The sequence below is a fragment of the Colletotrichum lupini genome, chromosome 10, assembly GCF_023278565.1.
Source record: "Colletotrichum lupini chromosome 10, complete sequence".
NCBI classification, from domain to species: Eukaryota; Fungi; Ascomycota; class Sordariomycetes; order Glomerellales; family Glomerellaceae; genus Colletotrichum; species Colletotrichum lupini.
Window position 1 is genome coordinate 2893034 of NC_064673.1, and position 17625 is coordinate 2910658.

The window sequence follows — 17625 nt, forward strand, 5'->3', positions numbered from 1 at the left end:
CAGTCATCAGAACGTGAGATTTCTCACTGAAAGGATGACTGAGAATAACGGTTGGGCGAGAAAGCAGCACATGTCTTGGAGCAAAGGTGACGCTGGCGCATCTCAGCCACGGGCAGTTCGGGGGACTAACGACAATATTGCATATGCGAATTGGCTACTTGCATATTACGTACCAGAAAATGCTCGGGTTGAGGCAACTTATGCGTGAGGTGAGGTGTTGCTTAAAAGCCGCAATGCGTCAAGGAAACGCTGAGAAGGGGGCCGAAGCGGATAAGTAAAGTTCGCGCCGGCGCCGGTGGGAGAAGCACTGCGGCTTCTGTTGCTGTTCCGGGTCTCTGGAAAGTGTGATGAGAAATCCAAAATGTTTGACTTGACGACTACCTATGGCCGGAATGCACAGAGGCTGGGATTAACTTGGGTTGCGGCAGGCCAACAGGCGATTGCGGTAGTGGAGAGGTAGATCCGGGCCTAGGCACGTTTGTTCCGGCGCAATGTGGAATCAGATGCCGGGTTGCTGCGTGAGGCCGCCGGCGGAGTATAAGGTTGTTGAAGGAAAGAAAATGCTTGCCTGCCTTTCCGTCATACTGTGGCACTGCACTGCTAGACAAGGTAAGGTAGTCTCAACAGGGGCCAGCTGTTGGTCGCAGAAAATGAGCAATTGAAGAAAAACTTGGAAAAGAGTTTTGCTGACAATTCACCTTCAGAGTCCTGACGGCTGGGACGACTTGAATACCTCCGCGGCCCGCAGCTCCACGAATTGGGAGGCGAGCCGGGAAGAAAGGGATACCCTAGTTATCCTGTAATGCGGCTGGCGTAGTGGGGTTTCCACTGTACATCGCAGTCTGTATTCGTAGTATATCCGTAGCAGCAACACTACTAGGAGTCTAAGCTGTAGACGGATCTAGACGTGTTGTAAGATGCAAATGATTTTCCAGTCACCGGTATTTGTTTACATGAGCTTGGGAATAAAGACATGTTAAGGTGTCGAAATGTCCATCTGGAAGTGTCCAGGACTCCTTACTATCATTCACGCAGTATTCTATCCTTACTTAAGTATGTTTTAAGCAACTCACATCTCGAAGATGAGTACTCATGGTAAGTATGTTATTGAAATCGGGAACTTCTCGGCAAGTAACAGCAGACTCGGACATATTCATGGCAGGCTGCTTGATGATACCATTCTCAATGAAACAGCAGAGAGACATGATGCTCTTCACGCCAGTCCCTGCAGAGATCCGCTAGCGCAAGACATTTTAAGGTCTCGCTAAGCTCGTGCACGTGCCACAAACCCCACCAACCCTCATCCCCCACCTTCACTTTGATCCGTGCGCGCGGGGCTTCCCCGGCCGCGGAACGGCCCTCGAATGTTGAAGAACTCCCGTTACTTTGGACTCCCGATACTTTGATCGAATACCCGTCTGGCTTCCGGTTCTGACGTCTGTCGATCGACCCTGGACTATCAGGCTCTCCAGCCTTACTATTATTTTTGAGCTCCATTATCGAGAAAAAGCCTAGACGCCACCATCGTCTGCCACAAGTTGTCACAGATTGGCGGTTCTCTGCCCACACAAACTCGAAAAACCTTGGCCTGCAGCTATGGCCTCTACCCGCAAACACGATACTTCTGAGTCGCAGCCTACATCAAAGTGCTAAATGCGGCAACCCAATGGCCGAAGCCCTAACCGTAATAGAGGTCGCCCTCTGCATTACTGAAGTAGTAGAGCGCCTCTGCAAATACATCTCGGCTGTCAAATCCGCCAAAGATGACATCCGCAAGCTCATCCAGGAGCTCCTTGCCCTCAAAGGCGCAATGGACCACTTCCGCACACAAAACGAGCGTAGCATGGATAACCCGCTACAGGAGCAGGCTCGCGCCATGCTCAAGATGACTCAGGAGACCCTCGACGCCATACGAAAGAAGCTCGGTACGCCAAAGACGTCGTCCTTGGGCCGCGCTGCCCAAAGTCTTGCCTGGCCTTTTCGGCAGGGCGATGTAGAGACGTATTTTGCTACTGTCGAGAGAGCCAAGACCTGGTTCATCATGGTACTGATGCGGGATTCACTCGATACTACGGCATCTGTGTTGTCAGAGATGCAGAAGCTGACGGCGCTTGTGCATGAGGATATTATTGCGCGCAAGACGGATCGGATGCTGGAGGAGACGGCTGATTTGCTCAAGTGGCTCTCGCCCGTCGATAGTGAGGACAAGCTTGTCAGTTCTAGGCAGGATCGCGCGCCGGGCACTGGCAGATGGATAGTCGATAAGACGTTCCTGGAATGGCAAAGGAGCACTTCCACTGATCGGCCAGTATTCTGGATCACTGGAAGGTGTAAGTCATGTTGCCCATATTTGTAGTCCGTGCAGCATCCCATTGACGCAACAAACAGCAGGATCCGGCAAGACGGTGCTTTTGTAAGCATACATAAGACTCTCTCTCGTTGTCCATGCCGTGCTGACTGATACAAGCTCGCAACTCGTTGGGGACCTCAGAGCACACCCTATCGATGAGGCCTCGGAAGAGAACGGCAACATAGGTGTCGGTTTCCACTGCTGCTCCCTAGACGATGCGGCATCCCAAGCCGTCCCGAACGTCTTTGGTTCCATCCTGGCTCAGATAGGAGCGACAAACCCCAGCATCCTTGACCACGTCCGGCCGCTGAGAAAGTCGGGGAACAACCTGATCCCGCAGAACAACCTTACCGTCGAACAGATTTACGACGTGATGGGCGAAGCTCTGGGGTTATTTGATGCCTTTTATCTCATGATTGACGCCCTCAACGAGACGAGCCAAGAACCTGTCATTGTCGAAGCCCTCTTGCACCTCTGCTCGAAACACTCTAACCTACGGGTCCTGGTTACTTGTACGCGCGAGCCGGCGCAGCTTGAACCCAGCATATACGTCCAACACATGAGCACACAGTCTATAGATTGTGATATCGAGGTGTATGTGGAGAAAAGGCTTTCGAGCGAACACAGTTTCCAGTCCTTGAGTGCGAAAATACGGACCGAGATCAAAGACAAGGTCACATCAGAAGCGGATGGGACGTGAGTTCTCTGGCTCGACTTCGTTGTGGTCAAGACTTACAATGCTGTAGCTTCCGATGGGCCAAATTGTGCATGGACAGGCTCAGCACCCTCCGCACTGGAAGAGACGTACGACGTGCTCTGGTCGATATCCCGTCCACACTCAACGGGTTTTACGCCGGTATCCTCACCCGTGTACCCCAACAAGACCGGGTCATGGCCCGCGAGGCTCTTGCCTGGCTCTGCTTCTCTCTCCGGCCGCTTCATCTCAACGAGCTCGCCGAAGCTATCGTCCTCGAAGGTGACGAAGTCGACATTGACGATGACGACCGACTCACCGACCCCTCTGCCATCATCGAGATCTGCCAGGACCTAGCCCACGCAAGCGACCACCATGTCACCCTCGCCCACGACTCCATCCGCACATTTCTACAATCAGAATGGATACGAACTTCCTCTGCCTCAGAATACGCGCTGGACGCAGCCGCCTGTCACCAAAAGATCATGCGCAAGTGCCTCGCCTACCTCAGACTCGAGCCCTTCACCACAGGCCCCTTGGACGAGCTCCGGCACGTGAAGGCCAGGTTCGCAGCCTACCCGCTGCTCAACTACGCTACAAACATGTGGCCCATCCACTCTGAGCGCTTCCCCCTCGCAGACGAAGACGAGAAGCTCATCCTCGACTTCTTCGACACCAAGAAGCTCTCGCACGGCGGGGCCTTTGAGGCGTGGGTGCAATTCGTCCTGCGCTCGGCGGACCTGGACGTCATTCGGCACACGGAACCGCTCTACTACGCCGCGTCGTTCAACATGACGTCTGTCCTGCAGTTGATACTGAGACCTGAGTACAAGGTCGACGTCAACAAGAGAGGCGGACGGTTCTCGTCGCCTCCGTTGTTTGTGGCCCTTTGGAAGGATAATGTCGAGGCGGCCATGTTGCTGCTCAGGGCCGGGGCGAATCCGGATTCTTGGGATACGAGTGGGCAGACTAGTCGGCTCCTGGCCACGAGTCGAAAGCACCACGAGGTCGTCAAGCTCATGGAGGAGATGAGTCCGGCGGGGGCAAAAAGGGCGCCGACTTGGAATCGGGATAGGGGAGCTGAGGATGAGTGGGCGATGGAAGACGCTCTTGCACAAGCGAGACTGAGAAGCTATATGGATGAGGGCTCCTGAGTTGATACCATTGCAAAGCATCTTCTTACCAGCAGGGGTTACTACAGTTGAATAAAGACATCCTGAGCGTGAGCATCGAGTACACAAAACTCGGCTGGGGTTGATCCCGAGGCACTGAACGGTTATTGACAGACCTTCCAAGCCACACTCTTTCAGCTGGAACAGTGTCCATAAGGTATGTGGTGTAAGTGTTTAGAGCATGATATCCACCTATAGCGGGGGGTCATACCTGCTTGGGGAATGTCGGAAGACTTGGTGCGAGGTGGTGATGCAATGTGATGGGTGGTAAAAGACGCACTGCCACACCGAAGCCGGTAGAAGGTGAGAGGTGCTTAAAAGTGGAGACACTGATCAATGCCGTTGTGGCTCGTGGCGGTGTTCCGGACAATGCAAGATTACTAAGCCGGGAAATAACCCCCACTACAACCATCACGTCACGTCTTCCGGTGAAGAGGTACCTCCCCCAGCCTAGCAGCACAGCGCTAACTGACGTGACGGGTGCGCTTGCACTCTTTCTTTCTCCAGTCCACTCACTGTCCACTGCATCATCCCGAGCTTGAGCAGTGCCGCGGGCCTCTCTTTTTGTGATCCCAACAACCTCACCCAACACCCTCACACCTCTCTTCCACCACCTTTCCTTTTGCCTTTTTCCTTTTCTTCCTCGCACCTTACTCCGCAGCAGTGGCGATCAGTCCTTTTCCGTTCACTTTTGTGACCTTACTATTGGAGATATGCGCATGCCCCATTATTCGGCTTAGCTCAGGTACGTCTTTCTGGTTCCATTCCCCAGCTCCATCACCCACCACCCCCAAAGCGGCAGCCGGTCACAGACCCGAATTACATGCCAAAGACACAACTCATAGGACACACCTCTCACATCTACTCTTCACTGGTCATATGCCTTTTGGGGTTTCCGTAAAATTCAAGCAGGCTGAGTTACTGACCTTGTGCACTCTAGGCTTTCCACTCTCCACGCTGCTCTCACCTGCCAGGTACCTGCCGACCTAAGATTACAACGCTGTCCTACCGCACCTTCCGTTCTCCACCGATAACGACCCCAACATCGCTTCGGCTGACGTTCTGCGCACTACACCGTACACCAATACCAACTTTGCATTGCGCCTGCCCCAACGTTGGGCATTCCTCGAGAGCCTTCTTTTCCACTCTGATCCACACCTTCGGCTATTGTCAGCAAGCATCTGAAGCTGCGCAAGAGCTTCAGCGCCAGTCACCCTACTACAGCGCAACTCTTGCCTATACCTAAGCTTCCAACACCCCAAAACGACTCCATAAATCATTCAGTCTGGCGTTCCGAGCTCTTCGCGCTGCCGGCCTCGCTGTAGGCCTTGGTCTAACAGCCCTCGCCGCCTATAATAGCAACCAGGCCGAAATGGACTCACACACCCCAAGAGGCGGGCACTTGGTTGCCACGGATGGCCGAGAGGTGGTTTACTGTCACGCCTGCTCCCATGAGTGGTGGCAAGATGAGCATGGTCTGCAGTGCCCTCGCTGCGAAAGCGAGATCACAGAGATTGTACGATATATATCCACTGCCCCCCTCCTGCCACATCTTCTGACATACACCCAGGTTTCTCCCGAGAACGACCCTAGAGAGATCGAGGACGGGCCTCCTCTTCACGATTCCCCGAGACTCAGACGTCACATCTACGACGACGATTCGGATCCTGAAGAGGCCGATATAGAGGAGCATCTGCACCGCGGCCCAGGCGGATTCGTCGTACACCGAGCCATCTGGGACAATTCCCAGCGCCCGGGACAGAGCCCAAACCCGAACACCCGCCAGCCCCCCGACGTGAACGATGGCGACCAGATTATTCGACGCTTTATTGATATGGTGAATGATTTCGGCATGGGCATGCCACCGCGACCTCCCGACGAGACTCGCCCTCCTGGCTTTGGCGCTGGTGGAAACATTTTTGGCGGTCAGGGCAATGTTCGCACATTCCAGAGAACAGGTCCCGGAGGCACCACGAGCTTCACGATCGCCACTGGACCCATCCATGTTCACCAAGGAGGAGCCAACTCGCCTGCTGGAGCTGGAGGTGACCCCTTCCAGTCGTACGTCAGCCTTGAACCTCGTGGCCAGCCACCGCCTGGACCTCGAATCACAGTCGTTTCCATTAGAACGAATGCTGACCAACTTCCTAGTATCTTCAGCAGCGTCTTAGCTGGAGCAGGACCCCCTCAACCGGCCGGAATGGGTCCAGGCCAGGGACAGCGGGCGCCTAATCAAGCGCCCACACTTCTCCATGAGATTCTCAACATGCTCAACCCAGCCAATGCCTCGCACGGCGATGCTGTGTACACTCAGGAGGCCCTGGACCGGATCATCTCTCAGTTGATGGAGCAGAACCCGGCATCGAACGCGGCACCCCCGGCGACTGAAGATGCGCTCAGCAAGCTGAAGCGCAAAAAGGTCGACAAGGAGATGCTTGGCCCCGACGGCAAGACCGAGTGCACAATCTGCATTGACGACTTCAAGGAGGGGGACGATGCCACAGTGCTGCCCTGTAAGCATTGGTTCCACGACCAGTGCGTCGTCATGTGGTTGAAGGAGCACAATACTTGCCCCATATGCCGTACGCCGATTGAAGAGCCCAGCGGCAGCAGCAGCATCAATGACAACAACAATAACAACAATTCCAATGCGAGCGGTTCAAACAACGGCGGAAACAACAACAACCCTTCGCAAACCCACCCTGGAGCAGCAGCGTCTGGCTCTTCAGAGAGCCACCAAGACTCATTCTGGCCTGGTAATGATCCGGGACACTGGGCAAACTCGATGAGAGGGATTCCCCCTCGACCGAGCTACATGGACACGACCCCCCCGGTTCCTGCCGACTCCACGAGACCCCAGTCGTCATTTGTCGATGAAGCCTATGGACGCTACGGGGCTTCCAGCACCGGCCGCAGTGATCCGCAACGTCCCCAGGAAACGAGTCGAATGCCCAGCTTCCGATCCGCTAGACGAGACTCTCATTCGCCCCCGAGCCTCCGCCGACACCAGTCGGATGTGTTTCGAGCTAGACAGCGGAGTCCCTCGTCTGGAAATTGGGACAGAGGTCAAGACAGCAACCAGGACAGTAATCAGGATGCCGGGTCTAATCACGGCCCGCTTAATTGGCTGAGAAACCAGTTTTCTCGAGGATCGGGTTCGGGAGACAGCAACCCGCGTGAGAGACGGAGACAGTAAGCTTGTGGCATTGATTAATGGAACGGAATGGATCTGGGTGGTTTGCCAATGAAAGATTTGAGCGAGCCACGCGGCTCCAACGCGGCCGGTAGGCATATCACGAATTACGACAAGGGTCGACGGCGTTTAGCATTGGTCACTGAGACCGTTATTTCTTTTCTTGAGCTCGACCGCGCCGCCGTGGGTCAGACTTTTAGGACCCGCAGGGCGTCTTCTGTACATACTTGGGACCTTGTCACAGGAAAACAGACGGGCATCCTCCTCTTGGTGGCGAGGGTTAGGCAGGATAAAATCTCGTACTGCAGTCGGTATGATAACAGACAGTATCCGTCCCAATGTGAAATGCATGTGTTTTGGAATGAGCGGCTAGTAGCGAAGTCAAGAGATCCAAACAGATTCAAGTGACCACACTAGAGGATGTATCGTAAAACCCAATCTCACCCCAATCTCATCAAGGCCGCCCCAACAGTCACTCCAATGCAGAAGGAATTGCGTGCGTTTCTGTTGCAAGTATATTGTTCGTGAGGTAGAATAGAGATGTGTATACGCCCCGTACACCGGTGTCAAACAAATAGCCGTCGTCGTTACTTCCATACAAATACACATTACCAGATACTTGAGAGGGAGAAGCACGAGATGGTAAAGGATTCGACACAAGCGGTGCGCGATGCAGCCGTAGCCATACCCGCACATGTGTCGTCCTTTACATGCCCCTCGCCCCCCCTTCGAATGCAATCGCTCCTTTTCATCATCGTCTTCATCTCAGGTGCCCGCCCCTCACACCGACACCTCATAGGCCATCCCACTCTCTCTCTCTCTCTCTCTCTCTCTCTCTCTCTCTCTCTCTGTCTGTCTCTCACAGGTCGTCACACCTATCTCCTCTTGACATTCCTCACCAAAAACGCACCCACCACACCCGCCGCGACCGCGACACCACTGATGATCGCGACACCCATGAGCCCTTCCTTGGCGACCTTGTCGTCGACGAGCTGGCGCAGGTTGGAGGCCTGGAGGTTGGCGGGCTCCTTCTCGAGGAGGAGATCGTTGTAGCGGCGGGCCTCGCCGTAGTTTCCGAGCTTGTAGTTGCCGAGGGCGAGGTAGAAGAGGCACTCGCGGCGGCGCTCGGGGGAGACGCGGAAGATTTCGGAGAGGAGGCGGACGCCTAGTTGTTGGTCGTTGCGGGAGTCTGATTTTACGAGGCCCTGTTTTTGCGAGGGAGTCAGCAATTGCTGGAAGGTAGAAGGAGATGAATATGGGGTATGGGAATTTGGGGGGGGGGGGGTGTATGACATCGGCTACATGGGGAGGAGAGAGAAGGGAAGGCTATCGTACCCATGCGTAGTTGAACTTGGTTTGGACGCCGACCATGTCGCCTTCTTTTTCATACTGGGCGCGGAGGACCTGGAGCTCGGATGCCTTGAGGGGCCTGTGGTGTGAGGAGGGCTTTGTCAGTCACGATGATATCGCATGATCGGGTGTCGCGGGGATGGGAGGTGGCCTTGAAGATGAGAAGACATACGTTTCTGCGTCGAGGGCGTCTGCGCAAATGATCAGTCATGGATTACTTCCCGGCCACATCATGTTCACAGCATAGAAGAGGAGGGGTGGGGAGGGCGACTTACAAGGTAGATCAACCATGGCTGCGATGGTGCAGTTGACTCGTGGCTATGGGAACGTCGTGCGTAAAGGTATTTTCTTTTGTTTTGACGGATCGTACGAGTGTATTCGAACTTCGTAGCAGTATCGTGGGTTTAAAAGGTTCGATCAGGTACCGGTTCGAAAGCAGCTGTCACGATTGCAAGGTATGACAGGGCTGAAGATGCCAAAGCGTTGGAAGATGCTGAATGCAGAAATCGAGAAAAAGGCGGCAGGCTATAGCTGGGAAGAACGGGATCGGGGAAGAGTGGCTGAAGCTCTGACATTTGAAGATGCGTGGGGACTCTGCCGGGCGGGCCACTCTGGGGCGGCGGCGGCGACGGCGGCGTCATGTGTGGCGGATGACGAGTGCTGGAGACAAGCTGAGGTGGGGCTGTTGAGTCTGTGACAGGGGGTCACTCTCTATGAGAAACTTAGTCATCACTGATTGTCGTCCGGGTGATGCCGTGCGATAAGGTAAGCTGGGGGCTGACGGGCAGCGACAGTTTTTTGTTTGGGGGATTTCTGTGTTGGGTTTAGGCTGGTTTGTTCTGCCGTGCCTTATCCCACCTGCACGATTTCTAGTCGCATCCATCCATCCATCGACCCAAGTCAATCAATTAACGACACCAAACACCACCCACGAAAACAACGCGACATCACGACTCTACGTCCCCGCGCATACGCACTTCCATCTAGCCGCTTACACAATCTTCCACGGAGACAACACAAGAGAATCAGCCAAGATGCTTTTGGCAGAGGAGCCCGCGACGGTAAGGTTCCCCCCTCCATTCCCCCGTCATCCCGCACCGTTGACGGCATCTACTTTCTACTCGGAGAAGCGAATCGCTAACGGGAGACATGCCCTTCGCGCCAACAGCTCATCTCGCACACGATCGACAACTTCAACATCCAACCAGACAAGCAAGCCATCGCCCGCATCAATGAATCCCTCTCCACCCTCCAACAGGCCCGCGAGCTGCGTCTCCGCGAGGCAGAGAATGCCCTCAAGAGTACGTCCCGGTCACCATCTCCCGTCTCCTCCAGAATACAAGCCAGCCTCCTGTCGCCCAACAATCACGACCCACTCCTTACTCCAAAGACCACAAACACCTCCAAACAAGATCGCAATAATGGGAATATCGAACTCAACTAACATTCCCACAGAGCTCTCCCGCCAACTAAACACAATGACATCCCAACACGCAGAACTAACCTCAGCCCACTCCTCCACCGCCCACGCCTCCGAAATAGCCCGCCTCGACACCACAAAATTCCGCACCGCAAAGGCGGCATCCGACGCAGAAATGGAAGCAGAGCGCCTCGCCCAACAGGCCGCAGACCTCAACGCCCGCCTGCAGGAGCTCGAGATCCAAGGCCTCGACGGCTCCGCCGACGACCAGGCGCGCCGCCGCGACCCCGTCGACGACGAGGTGCTGCTGCGGCTCAAAGTGTACCGCAGCCTGGGCATCGAGATAGAGCGCGACGGGAAGGACGGTGGCGGCACGGGCGAGTTCACGCGCGCGGTTGTGAGGAATGATCGCAAGGGGGATGTGCATGTCGTCAATATGGACAAGAAGTTTTCAAAGTTCTTTTATGCCAATTACTTTTGGCAGACTTTGTAAATGAGGGGTTTAGAGGGGAGGTTGGCTTCTGTTTTGGGTTTGATGACGGCGTTTGGACTTATGATCAGATACCACGTCTTGAATAATAGACAATTTTCTTCACGATTCTACAAAAGCTGAATAATTACCGTTTCCATGAATGATGGAAAACACAGCCCGTCACTCACATGAAACATGAACATGAAATCCAGTTTCTTCAACAGCGGATGGCCGCATTCAAATTGATGGTTTCTTCATTGTTGATTCAATGATCGTCCGTCTGGACTGTTGTTGAGAGTGATACAGCCAAACGCCTACAGACTCCCAGTTCCTGTCCTTAATCCTGTCCGTAGATAGCCTCGCCGGGCCAATATTCCCATTCCTTGCCTGAGACTGTCCTTCATAGAGGATGTCCCGGTTCTACCTGACCTTCCTACCATTGCCCGACCCAGGGACTTGATTCATGCCCTGTATCCCGGATGTAGACAAAGGAAAATGATCCACACAACTCTCTTACACCACCCACTCTCGAGGGCATACTTTTCTCGTCAACTTCGTGGCGAGGGAGTCGAGATAAGAACCATGATTTTCTCTTTCCGCATCCATTAATGATCACTTTTCGTCATCCACCGGCGCACCAGTAGCAATCGTTTCTCTCACGCCACGGCAACCTTCCTTACCGACTTGGTGGATAATGATGGAAAGTAGTCGCCATCGACACCATCAAGTGCTGTAAAGGCAATGTGCGTGTTGGTCGGTGTCCGTGCTCTTGAGCTGTTGGGCGACACAATAGCAGTATACCCGCCTCGGTTGCTTTCTGGGCTCCGGTTGCGACCTCCCTTCATCATGAGGTAGCCATCGCCGCCACCTGGAGTGGTAGGTCCACCGCTGGGGCTTCTGTGGTGATGTCGTTGATACTGGCGATCGGGCAACTCGATACGTGAATTGATGGTCATCCACAACTCATCATCGTTTCCGTTTCCTAGGCGCCAGCCACCTAGACCCTCATAATCCCGATCGATACCGACAGATGGGAATAAGCCGATGCCTCCTGATTCCGATATGGGTGTTATTGTGCCGACGGAGACGGCGGAGGCAGAAGACGGTCGTCTTGCGCGACGCGAGGCGGAACGCCGTGTGGGCGTTAGCGACGGTGACGGACTACCGGACCCTGGTGCCTTGGAGGCATAAGAAAGATACCTAGGACGACCGGTAATGTACGACGGAAGCAGAGATATCGCGAGATCAAAGTAGACGAGAATGACTCGGAATATAAGCACAGTGAAGGCGAGTGTTGTCGTAACCCCGGCAAATATCGCTAGCGGGATGGTGAAGAGAAAGAGGAAGGGGACAATGATGGCGTATACGGGGTTGATGAGAGCCATGGCTGCGATTGGTAGACGTAAAAGCCGTTTGATTTGGGGTCGTGATGATTGATATCTCGATGAGCCTCTCGTTCACAACATCTCCTCAGCTTCCTCAAACTTGGCCGGTGCGCGGTTTATCTCTCGGTGAAGCAGGAGGGTGGCTCCGGGTGTGACCAGTAAGTCCCGGTGACTGAGTCGTACGATCCGGTCACTGTCGTTCGGTCGGCGGTCCGATCGTTCGATAACGTTGTAATACCCAGCCCACTGTCAACGATTCCCGCTCCTTCAACACTTGGAAACATAAACGGGGGGGAAACCAGGAAAAGTCGTGTGGATGGAAACCTGGCGGTTTTGTATGATGCGGCAACGGAATGTCAGGTATTGCGTAGGAAGATTTGGTGCACACCTAAAGTCAAAACTTCAGAGACATGGCAGACGGGAGAGGTATGCTCAAGAGAATTGGGATGAGACGAAGGGGAGCCGGGAGCGAGCCTTCAAACCTAGAGGTTGGTGGCTCTCTGGGGTGTGGCAGTACGGAGGGGGGTCTGAACCACACCGGAGAGAAAGCGAAAAGAGTACGCAGCACCCCGTACAGAGTAGGGGTGCAGTCGCTGTCGGATCGAGACTTTGTTTGTCTCTTTCACATGCCGGAAGCTAGCGACAAAGCACTAGCACCGCCCTTGTCTTCTTCTGCCCTTGTCCTTGGTCTCCTAGCCCTTCTTGTCCGAGGGGGCGTTCGATGCAGTGTAACGCTACCTTATCAGAGTGAAAGGAAAAACTGGAGAAGCCGAAAGCTGCACTATCACAAGCTACAGGGTCTCGAGGGGAGACTACACCTATTGCCAGTGACTTGGCTGATGATGGAATGCGAGTAGATTTTGTGGTGATCTTGACTATGTGCTCGAGCTTTCGTTTGCCAGGAGAGTTTTTCTGCCCGCCATGTACGGGGGCTTCGGCAAGGAGAGAATTTGAGCAACACCTACTTTGTCGTCGTAGGGCCTGTGGGCTCTCTTTCGTATTCCACAGGGTCATCGTTTTCCGAGCCTGGCACGCCTGGGTACTTCAGGCCATCCAATATTGAATGTTGTTCAAATTGAATCCCGCTGGGACGACGGATGAGGGAACAGAGTTTGCAGTTCCTGGACGGTGTCTTTTTTCCATGTGAAGAGCGACGTGTTTCTGACTGACAGAAACGGCTGTGGGGAGGAAGCGGAAAACAGAGTTTGCCGGGTGAATCAGCGTCTTGACTTATGCGCCTCCGGGGGTCGGAATCCTTTGCCTGCGAGCCATTGCCCAAGTAATGCGCCCTGGTGTTCATGGGAGAGTGACGAAAGACAGCAAACGTGCGTTCCGGACTTGGGATGGGCAGACATTGTGTGTGTGTGCGTGTGTGTGTACGAATAGGTATCATGCCGCTATCAGCGTCGCCAGACAAGACATTGGTTGGTAAAGACAAATGCAAGTCCACCATGTGGTTGGTAGGCAAAGAGATAAGAGGTTCGTTTCGGTGAGATGAGTCCGCTTGTTGTCCGAAACCAATCGCCGCGTCTCCGCATTTCCATACTCAAGGCGTGCCAGGGTCAGGGTCAGCGTTGTATGGAAGGTCTGGGGAAAGTGCAGGGGAGAGTACCGTAGGCATTCCGAACTGTAGACCCCGCAAGTCCAGAACACACGAACGTTGCCAGTCAGAGCTCGACAGCGACGAGCAACGGGCAAAGAGGGGCAGAATGGCTCGAGAAATGTAGCTTTTGTGTGCCGTCGAGGTAACGTTAATTATGTGTGTAATGATTTAGCGTTCTCTATGTATGCAGCAGACCACGGTGGTGTGTGAGCCGCAAAGATTGGACCGATCTTGTCAACGGTAGGCCGACATAGCGAAGATCCCTCGCAAGGGCGAAACGCTCGGCATGGCGAACTTTGGGAGACGAGCCATGACCATGACTGCCGTCTGCCGCACCGGGTTGGCCCTGGACGGGCGGGCAAGATGGTCTTGATTTCCCCGCGATATCAACATCGAGCAGTTGATTTTCTCCAGTCACAGCCCGGATAGCTGGATGAAAATCCCGGGGTGCATGTGGATGTCTTGGTTGTGCAGTCGGTGTCAACTCCATCTACCCCAGACCAGACCAGCACGACCATTGGCGGTTGTCTTGGGGAAAGAAGTGTCGGTGTACTCCGTGGTCTATAGCATTCTTTGCAAGATTCCCACGGCCCATGCTTCCCTTGTGTGGTTGTTAGCCAGCGCCATTGGTATAAAGGCAGACGCCACAGCAAAAACAGGCATGGTGATCGTCAGAAGCCAAAGCTCCCCGAACGAGCTTGCGACGGCCAACGAGCGCAGACCGCGGAGGGGTCGAGGCACGGCGATGCAACCGGTAGAGTTCTTATTGTCCTAGGTGCAGACCTAGACGCAGCCCTAGACCCGATAGACTGACAAGCGGGCGATGGGACTTTGGGGTCTCTCTGGCGATAGGAAGCTGTGGAGGTGTATTGGAGGGTGCGGCCTGGACTGGTCACGTATGTAGGTATTGGTTCTATGTGATTCGTCAGCTTGGGGTTTGCCGGTGAGGATTCGACGGGCATCGAATGTGTCGTCGTTGTAGGGTGGCTGTGTCTGTGTTGTGCGTTTCTGCAGCTGGTGCATGCGCTACACGCCGAAGATACCGACCGACGTGGTGTTTGGCTGCGGCATGACTTTCGAGAGACGACGCAGAGACTGGGGTCTGATTCCATGGTAGGGCATCTTTGCAAGATACCTCGGTGGCAGTGACGCTCTTCTTCCGATTTAGGAAAAAGTTTGGACGAGGCAACGAAGAGGAGGCAGAGGAGGCAGAGGATGATGATGAGGCGCCTTGGGATTTGGGAAGCTCGACGCAGCAAGGGTCTCGAGTGTCTCCTTCCTGCCTTCCATACTAAGCTCCTTCCTGTCCATCCGCGCTCTTTCCGTGTCACACATGGAGGTACTTGCCAGTCCCGCCCCCTCCCGGTCCCTTCCTTCCCCCGGCCGTCCCCGTCCATTTCCCGTCGTTCCTTCCAAACTTCAAGTGATCCAATAGAAATGGAAATGAGAATGGAAATGGAAGTCGCAGAGCCCATGTTCCATCGAGTCGCTCCTGCCCTTGACATCATTCCACAGCAGCCCCACTAATTGCTCGTTCCAGATCTGCCTGCTCTCCGAGGCTCAGAGGCTGCTGCCCCGCGTTTCTGCTTGTCACTGCCACAGCATCATCGCGCCCTTTGATGTCGACAACATCGAGATGCTCCACTCCAAAAATATCACATCACCGCACATCATCACCTTTGCGCCAGTGTGACAGTCTCTCTGCGGCTCTTTGCACTTCTCAGTCGACGGGTATCCATCTCCGGCACCTCGGCCAGCGTTCTGTTTACACCACCGCCGTCTCCCCTGCGCCCTGAACGTGCTTCGAGGTATTCGTCCACGCCGTCGTATTCGCAACCCCTCCGCCGCCGTCCAAGACCGTCCCAGCGCACCGCGGTCCCTGCTTGCAACCGTCACCCAATCCCATAGCTCCAGTCGTCCCGTTCCTGGCCACTCATTTGCGTTTGCAAGACGACCAAAGATAGTGAAAGGTTCCGGGGTGCAGTTCACCGGTTGGAGGTAGCGATAGTCAAACCATCTACCTATCGTGTTATACCTCTCCTTTGAGCCACAGCCGTCTCTTTCTGTTTGAGGCTCGGCGATCACCGTCATTCCCGCTTGCCCGTAAAGCTCAACGCAGTACGGATACACCACCAGCTCGAGGCCAGGCCAAGCACCGACCATCCGCCAGTCAAACACCGTTATGTGTGGCCAACACGACGGTGAGGAGCTTACCCGCTCCACTGTCGTCACCTCTGTCTCGACTTCATCAGACCCCTTCCCCTGGGAATCTGGCATTTACGATGCTCATTGCCACCCCACGGACACCATGTCCACCATCGAGGCTATACCCAGTATGCGCGCCTCGACCCTAACCGTCATGGCCACCCGGAGCCAAGACCAGGCCCTCGTTGCTGAGGTTGCTGCGTCCCACGGTGTGCAGTCAAAGTACGAGCTGTCTCAGGGCCATCTGATTCCCTCCTTTGGCTGGCATCCGTGGTTCTCCTACCAGCTGTTCGATGACACCGTGCCCGAGACTGAGAGGACGTACCATGAGGGCCAGCCAGACGCAAAGAAGCGCCATTACCAGGCCGTGCTAGCCCCCGCCCCTGAAGACCCCGACTTTCTCGACGCCCTGCCCACCCCGCGTTCTTTGTCGGCCTTTTTAGCCGATACCCGGGCCCGTCTCCAACATCACCCCCTGGCTCTAGTCGGCGAGGTTGGTCTCGACAAGGCCTTTCGCCTGCCCCAAGGACGAACGGACGCCGACGAGTCCTCTCGTCACCAGGCCCTTACCCCAGGTGGTCGCGAGGGGCGTCGTTTGGCGCCTCAACATGTCAAGATGCCCCACCAGGTTGCCGTGCTGAAAGCTCAGCTGGCCCTCGCCGGTGAGCTTGGCCGTCCTGTGAGTGTCCACGGCGTCCAAGCCCACGGTGTTCTCCATGATACCCTCTCTTCGCTGTGGAAGGGTCACGAGAAGGAGGTCGTCAGCAAGAAGAAGCGTCGCCTCGTTGCCGAAGGAGCCGAGGACTTTGATTCCGAGGACGAGTTTGAAGAGGATGAGTTTGGAAGGAAAGATATCCCGCTGAAGCCGTATCCGCCGCGGATATGCCTCCATTCGTACTCTGGACCTGCTGAGATGCTGAAGCAGTATACTAACCCAGCCATACCCGCACGCATGTTCTTTTCCTTTTCTTCGGCCATCAATATGGGTACCAAAGCTGGTGCTGATAAGATTGCTGAGGTTCTCCAAGCGTGTCCCGATAATAGCATTCTGGTTGAGAGTGACCTACACATCGCCGGTGAAGAGATGGATGCCAGGCTAGAGGAGATGTACAGAAAGGTGTGCGAGATTAAGAAGTGGACATTACAAGAGGGGGTGGAACGCATAGGGAAGAACTACCGGGAGTTCATCTTTGGTTGACGGGGGTACAAGATCCAGAAATACTACCATGATGCCAAATACCTCTCCGTGATGGGCAGTAAAAAATGTTCATAATGTGCCTATGATAGACGTCGAACAAGGCAGCACGAATATCGCAGTCACAACAACTTCCACACTCACCCGTAGATTGCGCATCTAATGCATTTATATCCAATAACCACACACGCGAAACCTCACGATTCCCTTCTCCCTCTTTATCACCAGCGATTTTCAACGGCCACGGACTTTGGGATGACGGCATGGATTTCGCTCACTGATGATTGCTTTACTTTGCACTCTTGGTTAGATACTTGATGTGTTCGAATCAGTTCTTGTTAATCGTGATTATCTCTTCATCTCTTAATGGCTATGAGTATCTATATCGACACTCATACAATCCACGACACTGCTCCTGTTTAGCCCGCGGGCCAATAAACGCCGCCCACCTAGATAGTAAATATATACATAGCAAAAAAGGAACAAATAAAAACGCGTAAGAGAGAAAAAAAAATAGATGTGATATAGATGCGGGATATCTCTACTAAATATCAATGTTTTATACTCAAAAAAAAACCGACTCTCT

General features: G+C 54.3%; 6 protein-coding genes across 6 annotated transcripts; 3 read left to right on the top strand and 3 right to left on the bottom strand.

The window, feature by feature from the left end:
- Positions 1-1364: 1364 nt before the first annotated feature.
- CLUP02_18014 (ankyrin repeat protein) lies at positions 1365-8208 on the top strand (the record flags this gene model as incomplete). Its single annotated transcript, XM_049296918.1, has 17 exons — positions 1365-1380; positions 1464-2330; positions 2389-2413; positions 2468-3046; positions 3097-4076; positions 4217-4277; positions 4331-4373; positions 4510-4652; positions 4724-4889; positions 4989-5090; positions 5157-5425; positions 5501-5732; positions 5787-7408; positions 7475-7760; positions 7827-7933; positions 7988-8105; positions 8179-8208. The coding sequence occupies 17 exons, from the start codon at positions 1365-1367 to the stop codon at positions 8206-8208; spliced, it is 5646 nt and encodes a 1881-aa protein (XP_049138142.1).
- A 76-nt stretch (positions 8209-8284) lies between these two features.
- CLUP02_18015 (mitochondria fission 1 protein) lies at positions 8285-9400 on the bottom strand (the record flags this gene model as incomplete). Its single annotated transcript, XM_049296919.1, has 5 exons — positions 8285-8614; positions 8745-8838; positions 8869-8950; positions 9035-9077; positions 9185-9400. The coding sequence occupies 5 exons, from the start codon at positions 9398-9400 to the stop codon at positions 8285-8287; spliced, it is 765 nt and encodes a 254-aa protein (XP_049138143.1).
- A 393-nt stretch (positions 9401-9793) lies between these two features.
- Positions 9794-10672, top strand: CLUP02_18016 (uncharacterized protein; the record flags this gene model as incomplete). Its single annotated transcript, XM_049296920.1, has 3 exons — positions 9794-9820; positions 9928-10060; positions 10257-10672. 3 exons carry the CDS (start codon positions 9794-9796, stop codon positions 10670-10672), a joined length of 576 nt encoding a protein of 191 aa, XP_049138144.1.
- Positions 10673-11307: 635 nt separating this feature from the next.
- Positions 11308-12036, bottom strand: CLUP02_18017 (uncharacterized protein; the record flags this gene model as incomplete). The annotated part of the gene is made up of 1 exon (XM_049296921.1): positions 11308-12036. The coding sequence occupies one exon, from the start codon at positions 12034-12036 to the stop codon at positions 11308-11310; it is 729 nt and encodes a 242-aa protein (XP_049138145.1).
- Positions 12037-12108: 72 nt separating this feature from the next.
- Positions 12109-14601, bottom strand: CLUP02_18018 (uncharacterized protein; the record flags this gene model as incomplete). The annotated part of the gene is made up of 11 exons (XM_049296922.1): positions 12109-12282; positions 12361-12436; positions 12519-12536; positions 12598-12629; positions 12688-12948; positions 13043-13373; positions 13487-13763; positions 13835-14129; positions 14193-14240; positions 14297-14410; positions 14470-14601. 11 exons carry the CDS (start codon positions 14599-14601, stop codon positions 12109-12111), a joined length of 1758 nt encoding a protein of 585 aa, XP_049138146.1.
- A 1220-nt stretch (positions 14602-15821) lies between these two features.
- On the top strand, positions 15822-17042 carry CLUP02_18019 (uncharacterized protein; the record flags this gene model as incomplete). The annotated part of the gene is made up of 1 exon (XM_049296923.1): positions 15822-17042. One exon carries the CDS (start codon positions 15822-15824, stop codon positions 17040-17042), a length of 1221 nt encoding a protein of 406 aa, XP_049138147.1.
- Positions 17043-17625: the final 583 nt, after the last annotated feature.